The 16,165-nt window shown below is 44.6% G+C and overlaps 1 protein-coding gene across 1 annotated transcript in view; it reads right to left on the minus strand.

Annotated features, from left to right (window-relative positions):
• Window positions 1-16,165, minus strand: part of ADCK1 (aarF domain containing kinase 1) — a gene marked incomplete at both ends in the record, with an annotated part of 83,694 nt that overhangs the window by 22,219 nt on the left and 45,310 nt on the right. Inside the window, 2 exons of the mRNA XM_082001064.1 lie at window positions 47-205; window positions 3,924-4,082. Coding sequence (XP_081857190.1) covers window positions 47-205; window positions 3,924-4,082 — 318 coding nt within the window. The remainder of the gene's footprint in view (window positions 1-46; window positions 206-3,923; window positions 4,083-16,165) is intronic.

Genomic DNA, 16,165 nt, shown 5'->3' on the forward strand with positions numbered 1-16,165 from the left:
GTGAGGCTATTAATGCACATACATACATGGAAATGTGTTCCCTCACCTTCAGGAAGTCAAAGTTCTTGAGCATATGAGCAACCTTCTCAGCATTTCTGCCTTCATTGAGGAAATCCAGCTCCAAGGGCAGATTCTTCTTAGCTTCTTCCACCAGCCACATGAACTCAAAATCTGGAAAGATCTGCTTCACAATCAAGAGTAGAACCTGAGAGCAAGGAAACAGACAATCAGCTTCATCCTGGCTCCAAAGTCACACAGCTACGCACAGTGCTTTTGATAGGATTGTTCCATGTAACTTACAGAGAAAAAAAAACAACCTGCACCCCAAGTGCTTGTAGGGTCCCTGCAGTATCATAACACAACACATGGTGTCATGCCTTGGTCATGGAACACAAATTTTGGCTTGGCCTTCCACACAGGTACATTTGGGAGTTAAATGATGGGACAGACAAGTAAGCAAACAAAGCCCTGGAGAAGTGACCACAGATCTCGCCAAGGGCACGGCCCAGGAGCAACTGTCTTCTGAGTCCTATAATTCTACAAGTCATTGTTTGGATTCATTTGAACAGCCCTCAGATAACACAGAAGAGGAAGATCTAAAGTAAGACTTGTTACCTCTATGTTACTCCTTCCACTGCTAAGGAAGAGTTTTGCTAGCACAGAAAACCCACTGGGCAGTTCAGAGAAGACAGTGGAGTTTGGGTAGAAGTAGTAGGCTACAGATCTTTAAAGGACACTTCTGGTGGGGGTCAGAGGGCAAGCTGCTCGTCAGGATCAGTCACAGCCATCCTCAGCAATGCTGAGGTGGTGTTTTCTAAGTATCATATATCTACCACCTGGCATCCTATTCTTCTTAAAAGGATTAGGTATTCAGTTGCACGGAGCCTTGAAAAGCCCAGACAGAAAGTTCCTGGAAACATTTGGTTAACGCAACATTTAAGGGGCAAGTGATGGGTGGTCCTTCCTGAAGAAAATCAAGATTATGTGATTGGATGGCATAATCAAAGCTGCACAGCAGCCAAACATGCTTTCTGTTCAAATGAAGGGCCAGTTTCTCAACCAGTGTCACAAATTTACACAAGCTGACAATCTGGACCACATCTTATAGTTTGTTTGGCTTTTTTTAACTACTTGAGTCATAAAACAAGAATAAAACATAAAAATGCAGTCCACTTTGCTGTCTTTATCTTACTTGTTCTGTACGTCCATCTAAAAATGAAAATAGATTTGTCAGTGTGTGTTCCTGGACATTTTCCCTTTCTAGGTCTCCAGCATCGAGGTTGGAATTCCTGCACTGCAGGAGGAACATTTAAAGCACATACAGAAAGCTGCTATCATTGAAATGTATGACAAAAAATAAATTTATGAACCATCACTGCTCCTGTTCAGCTGTGTGAAAACGTTTGTTCTCCACCCGTCTCTACTTCTCTTATCTAAATGTCAGTTCCAAACTCAATGTTCCTTTAAAAATGTAATCACTAGGTTCCAGACACTATTGAATGATTTTTCTACTGTTATATCTAGAGGCATAAATCCTTTCAAATTTATGTCACCCAAACAAAATGTAACCAGGGATCTTCATGAACAGGTACATAAACTTTATAGAGGCTGCAGGATTATTTCATTGGTGCCTGATGTGAGAAAATTCATGCATTGTTTTTTGCTTTCATTAAGTGCTCTTTTGAATCAATTTGCCAACTTGACCATCAGCAGGGATATATTTACCAAGTGTCTGGGCTGTTCCTTTTCTGACATCTGTCTAACATATTGTCTTGAAATAAGTATTGATATAAGAAGAGCAGTGAGGTATGTCTCTCTGGATTTATCAGATGCTGTACTGATTTTTAAAGAGTCAGTACTGATACTATGAAACCTCAAGTGAACTTAGGAATTTTCCACCTAGCTTTTCCCATTCAGATTCCTTCGCATCAGTCTTTAAATAAGACCATCTCCATCAATATTTAAATCAACATCCTACCTAGCTGCAATGCCTGTCTGATTCTTAAAGGACCAGAACCTCAGTGCACATATCTGCCTTTCAGTGCAGCCTACACAAAAATAGTCCCACACAAGCATATGATGATGCATATAAGCCAACACTCCAAAAGAGACTCTTTAAAAACAAGACCACATGTATCATTTTGTGAGCTACTTTCCCATAGCTGTGTGTACACAACAGATCTCGAGGATGATAAATGAGACTGTCTGCAAAGCAAGGACAATACTAAATTGCCCAAAGGAAACACGCTGGTTTACTTTCAAGTTTCCCAGGAGGATTAGTCTAGAAACAGAAAAGACAGGAATCATTCTAAAATTATTTGTTTAAATGTCTCTTACCAGTATAACCAGCAATCACAGCAACATAGTGTGAGGGGGGATTTTTTCTGTGATACCCACTGTTAAAAGGGCAAATATCCCAAAGTGGATCTAGGTCTTGGTTCATTCATTTTCAATCCTCCTATTGTCCTGGTCTCACAGTCTTTCATTACTTTGCACATCCTTCTTCCTTGACTGCTTAGTTTCTGCCATCCTGTCCCGAGCAGGAGTGAAGGATACCATAAGGCCCCTGAGAACTGCTCTGCATGTGATGACTCACAAAAGCAAACTCATCAGGCAGACCACTGCAGTCAGTCCTGGACAGGACCTGAATCAAATCCAAATCAACAGCTGGACTCAAAGCCAGTTCAAACAGTCCTCTGTTCTCAAAGCAGCACTGAAACAGACATATCCCATCTTACTGGGATATCTTTATTGAATCCAAAAATTTATTTCATTATGAGTTCAAAATAAATATTCAGCTGCAAACTGATGTGCTCCAGTTGGAACCAGCTGTCCTTCTTTGCAGACCAGCCAGGATTGCTCAAAGCAGGGTGTTTTAGCTGCCTAAAGAAGGTTTAGTTACGTGCTTCTCTGAAAGGGTGTTGGCAGGATCTTTCATTCCTGATCTCCTGTGATGGAGAACTGTGTGTCACTGCATCAGCAGTACTCTCTAAACACTTATCAGATGCCCTCAACTTAATCTTCCCCTCTTTAGTCCCATGGACATACCTGTCTGCCAACAGATGTGCACATTACTCTACTATACAGATACAGGCTTACTAGGAGAGCTAAAAGCTTTAGTGTTACCATTTACAGACTTAATCCTTCCCCTCTCCTCCACCTCAGCCCCGTCTCCACTTCCTGTTCCCTACCATACTACTGGCATCTTTGACTATTGCAATGCAGTGCAGTGCCACAGCTTTTCTCCAGTTCCTCCCTTCAATGAGCTAGACTTAGAAGTTTGGTAGAAGTGGTAGCCACCATCCAGAAGAGGAACAGCAGATAGGCATTGAAATGTTTTTCCTAGCTGAATTCCTCATTTGTGTGTCTGCCCGTGTTAGGTGACCCTCTCCATATTTCAGTGTTTTTGTTTCCAGCATGAATCAGCTCAGCATTAAGGAGCTGATCAAGAAACAGAACTGAATCACAGCAACCTCAGCCGCTTTGAATCCACATTGGAATTTAACTGGAAAAAACCTTGCTAATCATGGAGAATTATTTTCCCTTGGCCACACAGCCCTGACAGCAAGGGGAACTGAGACCAGTTTAATCCACCAGTTAACAGGCACACAGGCTTGAAGAGAGACTTCAGGACTCGCGCCCCAGTTTTTTAATCTCATATGGACTTACTCCGATGTCATCCATGTTTACCTGTCTTCTCCTTCTGTCCTCCTTCACTCTTACCCTCTTGTTCAGTCTCTCCATCCACACAATCGCCCTCACTGCAATCACCAACTTTCTGTATTATTCCTGTAAGACAACTCTGCGGAGGTTTCAAAGCTACAGGATGGTGATGTTATACCTGCTTACACCATGGCTGAATGTGGCCCTCACACATTTCAATGGCAATTGCTCTGTAAGTCAAAATCAACAGGTAGTTTTACCTCCATGAGCAAGATATCCTTGGAGCTCTGAGCTTGGACCTTTGGGTGCTGGATTTTCACTGCCACCGTTCTCCCATCCTGCAGCACTGCCTTGTGCACCTGGGCTAGCGATGCTGCTCCCAAGGGAGTGTCCTCAAAACTTACAAAGAGCTCTTTTATCTGCCAGAAGAAGAGAAAGAGGCATCAGCTTGGGGTGCCAGAGACTACCCTAAGGCAAGCCCTACCCGCAGGCCAGAGACAGTGTGTGCCAAAGCTGGGCATGCTTGGCCCTTTTATCCCTCCTCTGTCCCTGCCTAACCCTTGCCACTGCTTGGCATCCCAGTCAAGCCTGCCAACAATGGAAATACCCTGTAGGTGCTCTGCTTATGGAAACCTGTGGCAGAACCCCAGCAGCACATTTCATCTAGGACATAGAGTGGTCAGGTAGCTTGCGAGGAACCTCTCTCCAGGCTGTCCTGAAAACAGCTTGGAGCTACTATGGTCAGCATCCTTGGCTGTTACTGGGTGCAGAAGCCAACAGCTGCGCCTTTGCAGATATTTAATACCACCCATCATCACCCCCTGAAACCTGACAATGCACCTTCCCATGCATTACAGCAGTATCAGCTAGCTTACGTGGTGAAAGCCAGCACATGACCAGGAGTAGTGGTAAGGGCTGGATTCAGAGTAGGGGGACGAAAATTGTTTTATGTGATGGACTTTCTCATGTGTTCAATAAAAGTAACCAGTGCTCTCAGCTCAGAAAAAGCACCAGGTGGGCACAGCAAAGCAGTATGCAGGCCAGAAAGGAAAGTATTTGCAGCTCTGGGTATGAAACTCAGGGCTAGACTATAATGAAATTTGCAGATGAAGAAGTAGATTCACCAGGGGATGTCCAGGAAGCAAAAACCTAGACAGACATGGATGAGGCAATGTGGGAGATGGGCAAAGGCCCTTCTGCCCTGCATAACACAACGCCCTGCAGGAGACCACCAGTGCAGCACCAGGCAGCTCAGGCCCTGGAAACGCTATTGCCATAGTAGTGTGGTACTAGCGTGGCTGACTAGCCAGGCCCCTCCACACAATGAATTGGCTCGGAGGGAGTGCCAGCATGGTTATGTGGCTTCAGGCACGGAGCTAGTTCATGTAACACGAGTCAAGGGTTGCTGTTCTGCTCTGTAGAGCAAGGTGCAGGTGAGCTCTGAGGTATCCAGAAGTCAGCAGAGGGAACCAGTCCCACCCTTCCCACAGGCTGGACTGACTTCGGGTGAGCAGTTGAGAGGCCTGTAATTTATGCAGTAAGAAAAAAGAAAGAATGTCAGTGCATTTTTATAACCTGCCTTTTAAAAGGTAATTAAAGATGGGAGCTGCAGCGAGCTAGTAATTAAATATGAATAAAGACCTTCTAAGCAAAGTCTTCATGCAAAGTGTTAAATGAATATTCTTTTTGCTGACAAGGAAGAAATACTATACAAGGAGCAGCCTGTTCCCTCCTGCAGCTGCCAGGCAATGAGCCCCCTCCCACACCACCCTACCCTTTCTCTCCCAGCCCCTTCCACAGAAGACTATTGCTAGCAACAAACTGGAGCATTTGCAGCAATTAGATCCAACAGAGACTCAGCTGCCTCTAGTAATTCACTGGGAAGGTGCATTTTATTTATTTATTTTATTCCCTTTGGTCCTGGCGGCAAAATCAATTAAGTAAAACAACTGCATTTAAAAACCACTAGTTATGTGTTTTTTAATTACAGCACACCCATAATTCAAAGCTATTGACATTTGTGTCTCAAGAGAAAAAAGCGTTTTCTCGCTTTCCCTCCCCCCCCTTTCTTTTCTCTCTCACTGGATTTTGAGATTCTTGTTTCAGATTAGTACAAAGAAAGAAGCACCTACAGGATGACTGATGGCTTAGGGGACATGTGTTCAAGACAGGGACTTTTACCTTTATGTGAAGTTTGTCTATCAGCTGAAGAGAGGACCTGTTAAGGGGAAGAAGCTTAAGAAGTCTCTTCCAGGAGCATGTTGGGCTATGAGATCCCGTAAGGAAGGAAAAAATGCAAACAGAGAACTTGCCACATGAGGTCGAGCTGGGGCTTTCTTCACCTCTCTCACTACCCTACATCCTCATATTAAAGGGATGTACTAGCAGCCAATATTACTAGTCTGTCATGAGGGTGGTAACATCCTCCAAAGGTTAAAGCACAGAATTGTGAGTTCACTGGCCTGAATCCGGTAAGATAATTTATAGTAAGACCACATATAGAATTCCATCTGCTCTGGATTTCAAAAGCTTTTAATTGCCTACACTGTCAGTCCAACCATTTTCACAGTATTGAATGCATGCAGGCGAAAAATAAAAGCTGCACATATTCCCTCTGGCAGGAATAATATATACAATATTTTTGTGTGACTAAGTTTTCTAAGGAAACATCATTCGAAGAAAGCTGTCTATAGGAGTTCTTCTGGGCAGAAGAATTTCATTTAAAAACTTGTTATTTAGGACATGAAAGCCAGGTTAGCAGTCATGTCCGTTAGAGCCAGCCCAGTGGCCCTGCTGCAATTCAAGGGGAAATCTGTGTGCACCCAGGAGCTGCAGGCGAGGGCCTGCGACGGGGCCAGAGAAATGATAGCTCCTCCAGGAGCAGAAGGGCAGAGTGTGCACATGGAGGAGGGAGTGGATCACAGCCGGGCCATTACACGAGCAGCTGTGAGGCTGAGATAAAGCAGCAGCACAATTACAGCCGGGCTCCAGGACCCCCCGCTTCGCAAATCGCCCTCATTCATTATGAAACTGTCCTTTCACAGCTTGCTGGAGGCAGCTAGTGCCTCTGATGCAAGCTGTGTGTCCTAGACAGGCAAAAGCGAGTGAGAGGCTGTATGACATGGAAGCAGAGAAGACGTGAGCCAGGCTCCCACACTGCCTACCAGAGAGCAGGGTCCTTCCCAAGGGAAGGCGGCTGCACCCATTTCATGCAGGCTGTGAGTTCTTGGAGCTGGCTGCAGGCTCTTACTGCTCACAAGCACCCAACTAATAAGCACCCTTAACAAAAACTCTAACCATCATTTCCAGGATGGATAATTAGCAAGCAAAGGTCTGTGACAGTCTTGGAGCCCACCTGACATGGTACTTGAGGAACTCTCAAGCTTCTCTCAGGCCACAGCTGGTCTCAAAGGACCTTATCAAACTGGCTGTTACCATCTGTAATCCTGGCAGGAGATGAAACAAGCACGATTTCCAGACAGCTTTAATAAAGGTTTAAGAGAGAAAAGGAACCCTAGGGCTGCTCTTTCAAAGGAGCAGGACAGCCAGCTGCAGGTTTATGGCTGTACAGGTGAGCAGTGTCCCTGCACGCAATGGTTTCCCTCACTAGCCTTCTGCACAGCCAGCTCCCCATCGGGCACGTGCTCAACCAGCAAATGAATGTGTCACTGTACTTCACTGACTGGAAACACAGCCCTGAGTGTTTAATTTTAAAGAATGAAGCTCATTTAATTTTAAATATGCAAAATCTTTTCATGATTGTTGGTATTAGTATTCACACCTCAGGGAGCTGATATAAAAGCTCTTACAGGATCTATCTACTTAGACACTTATTAGTATGTATTTGTGCTGATGTTGCACCTAGAGACCATCATTAAGCCCAGAGTGCCATTGTACAAGCGGCACAGCCGCTGCAGGCCCTTCACAAACTCATGCTTTCCAGGAGTCCCCATTTGTCACCTACAGGCCTCCTCACATGCTGAAGTGCCTTCCCAAAGCACACGCTGCTCTTCCCGAGGTCTGTGGTGCGCACCAGCTGATGCCGCAATGCTGACCATCAGAATGCCTCAGGTTTTTTTGTGAATCCTGTCCTTAAACACTTAGGAAGTTATGGGAAGTCAATTGTATTTAAGTTCCCAAATCCCAAGTCCTTTCTGAAAGTATTGCCTTACACGGTCTGCCCAGCATGTTCTGAGAAGTCTTTGACAGAGCTGGGATTTAACCCAGATATCCCAAGTTCCAGCCTGATGTCTTTATCTCCAAATCATAAATGTTACATGTGCATGTCTTGCTAGATAATTTCTTTTGAAACATATTGCCTCTTAATTCCAACCTTTTTATACCCATGTACTGCAGCAAATGATCAAATATTACTGCCTGGTTTCAACCTGGCCACTCCACAGAGAGGTACATTCCCTTCCCTCTCCAGAAAGACTGCTAACAAGGTACCCTGAAGCAGAAGCCTAAGTCATGAAGCCCCTTCCTGGTCCAGCACTACATAACACCATCCCAAGTGGGATGTGGTGGCTCTGCTCCGTCATAGTGACCACAGCAGACAAATAGTGGCCAAGTGTCAGCAGTCTGTTCAGGACAAATTTAGGGTGCAGTGGGATGCAGGGTCACTAACAGAAGGTGTTCAACAGCCCAGACCTGTTTAGCTGGCAGACTGAACCCCTTCCAGCATGGTGCTCCAGACTCCTGTATGTGTGAGGACACTATGGGGCCTAAATAAGAATATTTTGCATTACAAGTACTATCCAGGAGGTTTCCAGCAGCGTCCATGATAGTTTTGAAAATTCTGGTTTTCCACAACTCCTTACAAAGAACCTTTCCTCAACTCTGCCAGAGCTGAAACAGTCCAGTAACAAGTGATGTCAGTGAAGAGACTTTCAAATGCTCAGCATTTCCCAGGGGAAGAGAGTCCTTCACCAAAGCATTTCAAAACTACCTTCCAATATTTCCCAGGACTCCAAAGGACTCTTCAGCCTGGAAAAAGAAAACAATGGGGATGGAATGTCACAGAGCTCTATAAAATCACTTCTGTCACAGAGAACGGATTGGGAATGCTTGTTCAGTCCATAGAAGAACTCAGGAGCAGCAAATTGTCAATTAGCAAACCAGATTACCAGATGGCAGGATTAAAACAAGCAAAAAGAATTATTTTTTCCCCCACATCAATTAAGCTGTGGAAGTCATTGCCACAGGATGTTATGAATACCAGAAGTCCAGGTGGGTAGATAAGTCAATGAAGAAAATCCATCACAAGTTTTTAAACACCAAGATGCAATCTGTGGCCCAGGAAATCTCTAACCTTCAGATTACTGGAAACTGGAAGATCATACTAGGTAAAGCTTAACTGTATGCCTGCCATGCTTTTATAGCCTTTGTCTCTTAGCCAACACTGGCAACAGTTGGAGGCAGAGTGGTGGGCTTCAGCTTTTGCTCTGATCTCTAGAGTCATCCTTGTGTTCTTCAGAAGCTCTTCCCACCAGACTGTCCTGTCTTGATGACAGCAGAATGGACAATGCAGGAATTGTTTCACCTGCTGCTAGCCTGGGACTCAGTTGCTGTTTGACAGCCTAGAAAGTTACTGATAGACCCTGTAAGTTTCTGAGAGTGCAAAGGGTGTGGGGGAACCACAGCTGGAAGTTGCCCAGCCTCCAGGGTAAACCTGGAGCTCTGGTAACAGTGTATCTTCATGAAATATCTGTCATTGTAACTCTAGTACCTGTAAATTTCAAACAATAAAGTTGCTTCTATTACCGAAAGTATGGTCAATATCACAGAATGGAATAGTTTGGGTTGGAAGGGACCTTTAAAGGTCATCTAGTCCAACCCCCCTGCAATGAGCAGGGACACCATCAACTGGATCAGGTTGCTCAGAGCCCAGTCCAACCTGACCTTGAATGTTTCCAGGGATGGGGAAAATATGCCAGAACTGAGTGTAAATATGCCCATGTCAGGGGACTCTGCCAGAGTCTGGAACATCAGGGGAACATGCAGCAGGAGCTGAGACCATCTCAGTCAGAGACCACCTCCAGACACTTCACTGTGCTCCACAGCTTCACCAATCAGAGCCGCTCAAAATAATTCACAAAAAGGGGCCCAAAAGGGATGATGCTATTCTCTTATCACCAAAAAGCAATGCAAACTGAAACATTCAAAACCTCAACCACAATTTCACAGCAGATCTCCTCTTCTGATCACAGCGTACTGTAATTGCTCCCAAGTCTTGCATTTTGTATTTTGAGATAGCAATCTATGAGATGTCCTGCTATTTCAGAAGGGGCTGACTAGGCAACACAGGATTAACTTGTACTTCTTGCCTCCAGGATACTCATCACAGGCCATGATACAACGGAGCTCCATTAACAACAGTACTGTGTTGTGACAGCCAGGGGCAGCTTGCAGTCTCCTGGTATTTTGATGCCACGCAGCTGCACCAGAACATGCACATGAGGTAGTTGGTATAAATCCATTCAAGACAAAGTGGATCATACAGTTGGGAGACAGGCCCGTAGTGGAAGCTGACAGCAAGAAGGTGATTAAGGTAAGTAAATGTTGCACACCTCCTTGTGCTGTGATTCTCCAGGCTGGAATTCCCTTGATGAGGTGACTCGATTCCCATTCCTGATAGAGACAGCACTGAACAGTCCCCTCTTAATCATGGCTCCATGGATGGCAATTTGCTACGGTGAGCTCAGTCTGCAGGAGCTTTCTGAGATTTACACAGGGATCATGCTGTCTGCAGCCTCCCAGCTGTGACAGCATGGGGCACTGTGATAATGGGATTCGTGAGCTTCCTGGAAAACAGACCAACACAATACCACTCTGGGAAGATAGCAGGTTTCCCAGGGAAGTTTTGGGGGCTACAGCTGCCATCTTAACACTGCCTAGTACAATGTCCCCTCTATTTCATGTGGCAGAATAGCTGAGGAGTTACTCAGTTCTATGTATGATACAGCATTTCTAAGGCTTGTGGCTCCCAGAACTTTTGGAATTCACTTTATTGACGCTAGGACCCTATTGCTCTCAAAAGTCTGAATGCCTTTCCTGGACTAGGTCTAAGCGATGTGAACCTTATCCTACGCTGGTCATCTTTTCAAGAACATACACATAACTGTCCATGGCACCAAAGACTCGCTGATCCCTGCAAGTCTGCAAGGCCAGAGTTCTAGGCATGAGAAATGTTACCTTGGAGCAGAGCAATCTACTTCCCAGACAGCAAATGAGGGTTTTTTCCATTGCCCCAGCCTTTCTATCCCTTCTACGAAAACAAAATGTCACAGTGTTGCTCCGAGAATTATTAAGACAGCAAAAACTGAAAGATTAGATTTATCGCAGCAGACAGTGGATTATGAAGAATAATTCATCAAACGTCAGAACAAACAGCCCACAATTTATAGGTGGCTTTGTTGAGTCAGTGAAATCTGATTGGACTTTTCCCCACCTAATGAATGCCAAGCCTAATTGATGGTTCCTAAATGCATCTGTCAAGAACATGTATTTATTAACTCAATATTTTTAATAATATTGTAGACATATACAGAATAGTGCTTTTCTTCTGAATGGATTCCCTGGTGTTCATATTACATATACATGTAAGCGTCCACGTATCTAGGGGTATACACTGCATCCAAATGAATACAGGTAGAACGTATGTGTGTGTTCTGATCACTGAAACAATTACATATGGCTTATTACACAAAATCCCTGCATCTTCCAGTGTACGGGATGGCAAAGCAATGTGGTCCGTTTCAAGGGGAGATATGCATTAAGGCACCTGTCTAGAATTTGGAAGGCTGAACTCTAACATTGGCTCTCCCCGATATCCCATGTGATGCTAGGCCACACCATGTCACAGAGCTCATGCATGGATGAGCAGAATTAGTACTGTCCAGTCAGCTATAAATCTGCCATTATTTAATTTCTCAGGACCAAATTTGTAACTTTGATATCTTTTTAAAATCCTATCTGTACAATACATGTACAGCAATTATTACACACACAGCCACAGACATGTAACTTCATCTGCCAATGGTATACATTTGCTCCTGACATGCTGATCACTGCTAACTTGGTTAATCACTGCTAACATTTCACCACAATAGCACAAAACTAGGGCCGTCCATCATCCCTCAGCCTTTCTTCTGGGAAAGGGCTGTAAGCCAGCTGGGGTACGAAGCTCATCTTCTCCTGTTATTTCTACTTGGTACCGGTTTGGTGCTCTGCAGTCCACTACCAGCTATACCACTGAGAATCTTCTCTGGGATCCTACCAACAGCATTTCCCAGTCACAAAGCCATCAACGTTACAGAAAATGGACTCTGCTAAAGGAAAAGTCATTGATCCCATCATCTGGAGACCAAATTTGGCTCGCTCATTCACTGCCTGGTATCTAGGATCCTGACTATTCCCTGTTCTGTTCACCTACCACCCTCTTTCTGTAGTCTCTCCTAGCTAGAAAAGCAGTGGGAAAGCTTGCATGAAGCCACCCTTGCTTTCATCTGATCCACCCACTGAGCTTTACAGCAACAGTATCAGTCTACTTGCTATAGTAACTTTAATTGTTACAGAGCCATACTTGGAGGAAAAGTGCCTTTTATTCCATCCCTGATGACTCCTACTTAATAGTCTGTGCTCAGACACACACGGTATCTTCATTTATTTTCCTGAGTGAAGTCAGATCCTGAAGACAAGGCAAAACTGTCTGAGAATATCACTCATCCTGGATCGAAACCAATCTCAGTGGTGACAGCTACAACAGGCAGTAACAGCAAGGAGCAGACAGAGCTGATGTACATCTCCTGAGAGCCTACCTGTGAGGTAGACCTCATCTCCCATCTCTCTGAAAGGTGAGCCACTTACCCATGGCTCCCACAAACAAACAATATTTAGTCCAATAAAAGCAAGCATTGTCATGACCAGACTGGAACCCAACTGTCCCAGGAGCACTCTCCTGACTGGCACAAGGAGATAGATGTTTTTCACCAATTAAGCTATTGGCTCTCCTACTACCTTCCAGAGACACAGGATGCTAAGATTAACAGACTGGCTCAGCACCCTGAGAGTCAATGCTTTCAAGAGCTGGCATTCTACAGGTTTTCTACTAGCATCACCACAGTCTCTTCCATGCTTAGCTTCATTCAGCTGTTCTTTGTCCAGGTGCTGGTTTCACAAATCACTCCGAAAGCAGAGAGACTGCACATTAGACTTCTGACATAAGGCAGGTATCAAGCTGGATAACAGGAAAGCAGAATCCAGATATTACCCACACAGCTAGCACAACAACTTCAGTAGCACAAGCACATATGGCAAACCAGAGAGGGGAAACAGCAAAACTGGGATGTCTCAGAACAAGTCTCTAATCCATGCACCAGTGTGAATGTTACTCCTGGTCAAAGTACTCCATTTCAGACAATGCAGATAGCTTTTCCCCATGCCTGTAATCCCATGCTCAGAAATAAATTCCAAGAAACTCTTTCTTTTCCAAAATGCCCATTAACAAATAAAAGATTTTGCTGTTGGAAGCTGCATCATAATTTTAAGCTGCAAGTCCAGTTCACTTCCCTGCAAAGAAGCTGGAAGGTGGAATAACCTTGTACCACTGAAATCAATTATTTCCTCAGGATCCCTCTGAGTGATAACAAAGTCCCAGTCCCTCTAACCCTGATGTGGACATTGGGAAAATGCTCATTTCCTGTCTTCAGATGCAGTTAATCAGCACAATGACCTGGCTTGTCCAGCACCCCACTTCTTTCCACCTCAGAATAAACATCTTGTGCAACTAGTCACCTTCCCACTATACTAAACCACTTCCACAACGCAGTCTGTCTGTGACTGGCCTCCGACAGCAGCCAGTGTTTCCTGACCCAGAGAGTTAAGTTAGAGTCCACTAGCAACTATGCTTGTGTGGAGAGAGAATGTAGAAAACAATAACCTCTCAAAGTGCATGCTAAATAGTGTCACTGTGCACTCTATTTTGCATGATATAAGCATCTTATATTCTATGCAAAATGCACAGACCAAAGCAGAGTAAAGCAGAGGCATGTATATACATACATATTTCTTTTTACTTCCTTCCATTCCATCATGCTGAAAAAGAAAGTAGTGACTTGTGAGCTACTTATTCCCTCCAATAGTGCAGGCTATGGGGCAGATACTCCAACCTGCCCCATGTTCTCCATCCCCCCTTTGCACATACAAATGCTTCCCTTATCTTAATTTGCTCTTTCATCTTGAGCTGTCTCCCACTTGAACAACACTCATTAAATCCATGTTTCTCTCTGTCTTTTTGGAGAAATATTACTTCACCTGCATCTCTCCTGTCTGTGAGGATGGAGCCACACTTGTCAATTGTTAAGACAGATTGGAATCACAGGCCGTCAAGACCACACAACTTCTCCACTCTCAGCCATTTTTTGTATTTTAATTGAAAGCACTCTCTCTCTTTCTTTCTCCCCCTGCTAATAAATGAGGCTCTCATTATACCAGTGTGCAGTGAGAGCAGGGCAGAAGGCAACTCTCTGCTGCCACTAAACTTCCTTCTTCATCCCATCTGCCCAAAGGGATTCCTATTCCATGGTTCAGGAGGAGCAGTAGTGGCCACTTTCTACTGAGATCTTTGAGGCTTACTGTGTTCACTGCAGCTCTTCAGCTCCCAAGCAATAGAGCTGAAAGTGCTAACATAGCAGGAACATCCCTGTAGTTCCTAAGGAAGGGAGCAGTTTCCTCAGCCTTCTGCTCTTCTAACAGCTCTGTTAGTGTGTCTGAGCAGCTTCCTTACCTCTTTCCCAGCTTTCTGGAGGTGCTCACAAAGCTCTGCCCACAGCCCCTGCTCCCACTACTGCATCTGGATAATAGCTCACATAACATTCCCACCTCCTTTCTGGTGACTCGTAGTTCTACCTCTGTACTCTAGATCAGCCTGCTTCTAACCAAACTACAATTTCAGCCTGTCTCTCAGACATCCTCTTTCAGATAGTCATCTCTCTGTTCACATTCAACAAAGCTAAAGCACGGTTCCTAATCTTACTCAAACCATCCCTCCTGTCTCCTTTCTCATCACAACAGACAAAGTCACCACCTTTCTGTCAAGCATGTGTGCAGCCTTGGCCTTGTCATCAACATTGACCTCCCTCCAGATCTCATTTCCAGGCCAGGTCTGAATCTAGTACTAGACATCAAGTACTAATCCTCAAAGTGACAAGTGACAACAATCCAACTGTTCTACTCCTGTCCCCTCCCAAGTTCCCATTTCTCTTGAGCCACACACATACTAAGACGCATGGAGGTCCCTAACGTACCCAGAACCCCTCAACTGAACTCCTGTAGATATATTCCCAAATGACATACTACTCCTACAGGTGACAGCAGCCTGTTGCAAAAACAGCACATTTGGAAAAATCAACAAATCATAGAACATCCCATGTTGGAAGGGACCTCAAAAGATCATCTGGTCCAACCTTCAGTGGAAAAGGGAGCCTAGATGAGATTATCACGTCTTGAAAAACCTCCAGTGATGGAGACTCTACCATGTCCCTGGGGAAGTTGTTCCCGTGATTGATAGTTCTCAGTGCAAAAAATTTCTTTCTTATATCAAGACAAAACCTCCCTCAAAATGCCACAAAGAAGAAGAAATGCCACAGAGACAGGGCCACTTGGCACATTAAGCAAGAAGGTAAGAGTTAAGAAAGCACCCAGAAGCAAACAAATTTCCAAGACCATCTTGACACCAGGCATAAACACATCCCTGCCATGCACTAGCTGAAACCCAAGTAAGAAAGGGTCAAGAGACTCACAACAAACAGGCTCCATGTTAGTCACAGCCAGGCAGAGGAAGGCTCTGCCAAGGACTGCAGAGATGCCCCAAGGGCCTTGTCAGCAGTAAGCCTGCAAAACAGCAGAAATCCTGTGAGAAATAACCAGCTGCCAGAGCTTGAGGATATATAGGGACCTTTGGGAACACACGTCACCTGTGCCTCATCTCATATGCCTCTGATTCAGCCTGGGGGCTTTGAGAAGTGTATGAGAGAGGGGTGGTGGGGGAGAAATGTCTATAGAATCATAGAATCATTTAGGTTGGAAAAGACCTTTAAGATCATCAAGTCCAACCATTAACCTAGCACTGCCAAGTCTACCACTAAATCATGTCCCTAAGCACCACATCTACATGTCTTTTAAATACCTCCAGGGATGGTGACTCAGTGGTCACCAGGTATTTAAAAATACCTCCAGGGATGTGACTATGGATATTGATGGTTGGACTTGATGATCTTAAAGGTCTTTTCCAACCTTAATGATTCTGTGATTCTGATTCTGTGATTCTGTTACTATGAGCAGGTTTATGTGACTATAGAGAGAGTAGTAAGGGGATGTCTGGAAGGATATATGTTTGGAAGAGATGGGCTATAAGCATCTCATCGGCAAGCAAAGCTCTGCCAGGGCTTGCACAGAGAGTTAAGGAGGAGGCATGGGGCAATGCATTTGTGTGCACAGCTTA

Source organism: Phaethon aethereus (genome assembly GCF_964289735.1).
Source record: "Phaethon aethereus genome assembly, chromosome: 5".
Classification (NCBI taxonomy): domain Eukaryota; kingdom Metazoa; phylum Chordata; class Aves; order Phaethontiformes; family Phaethontidae; genus Phaethon; species Phaethon aethereus.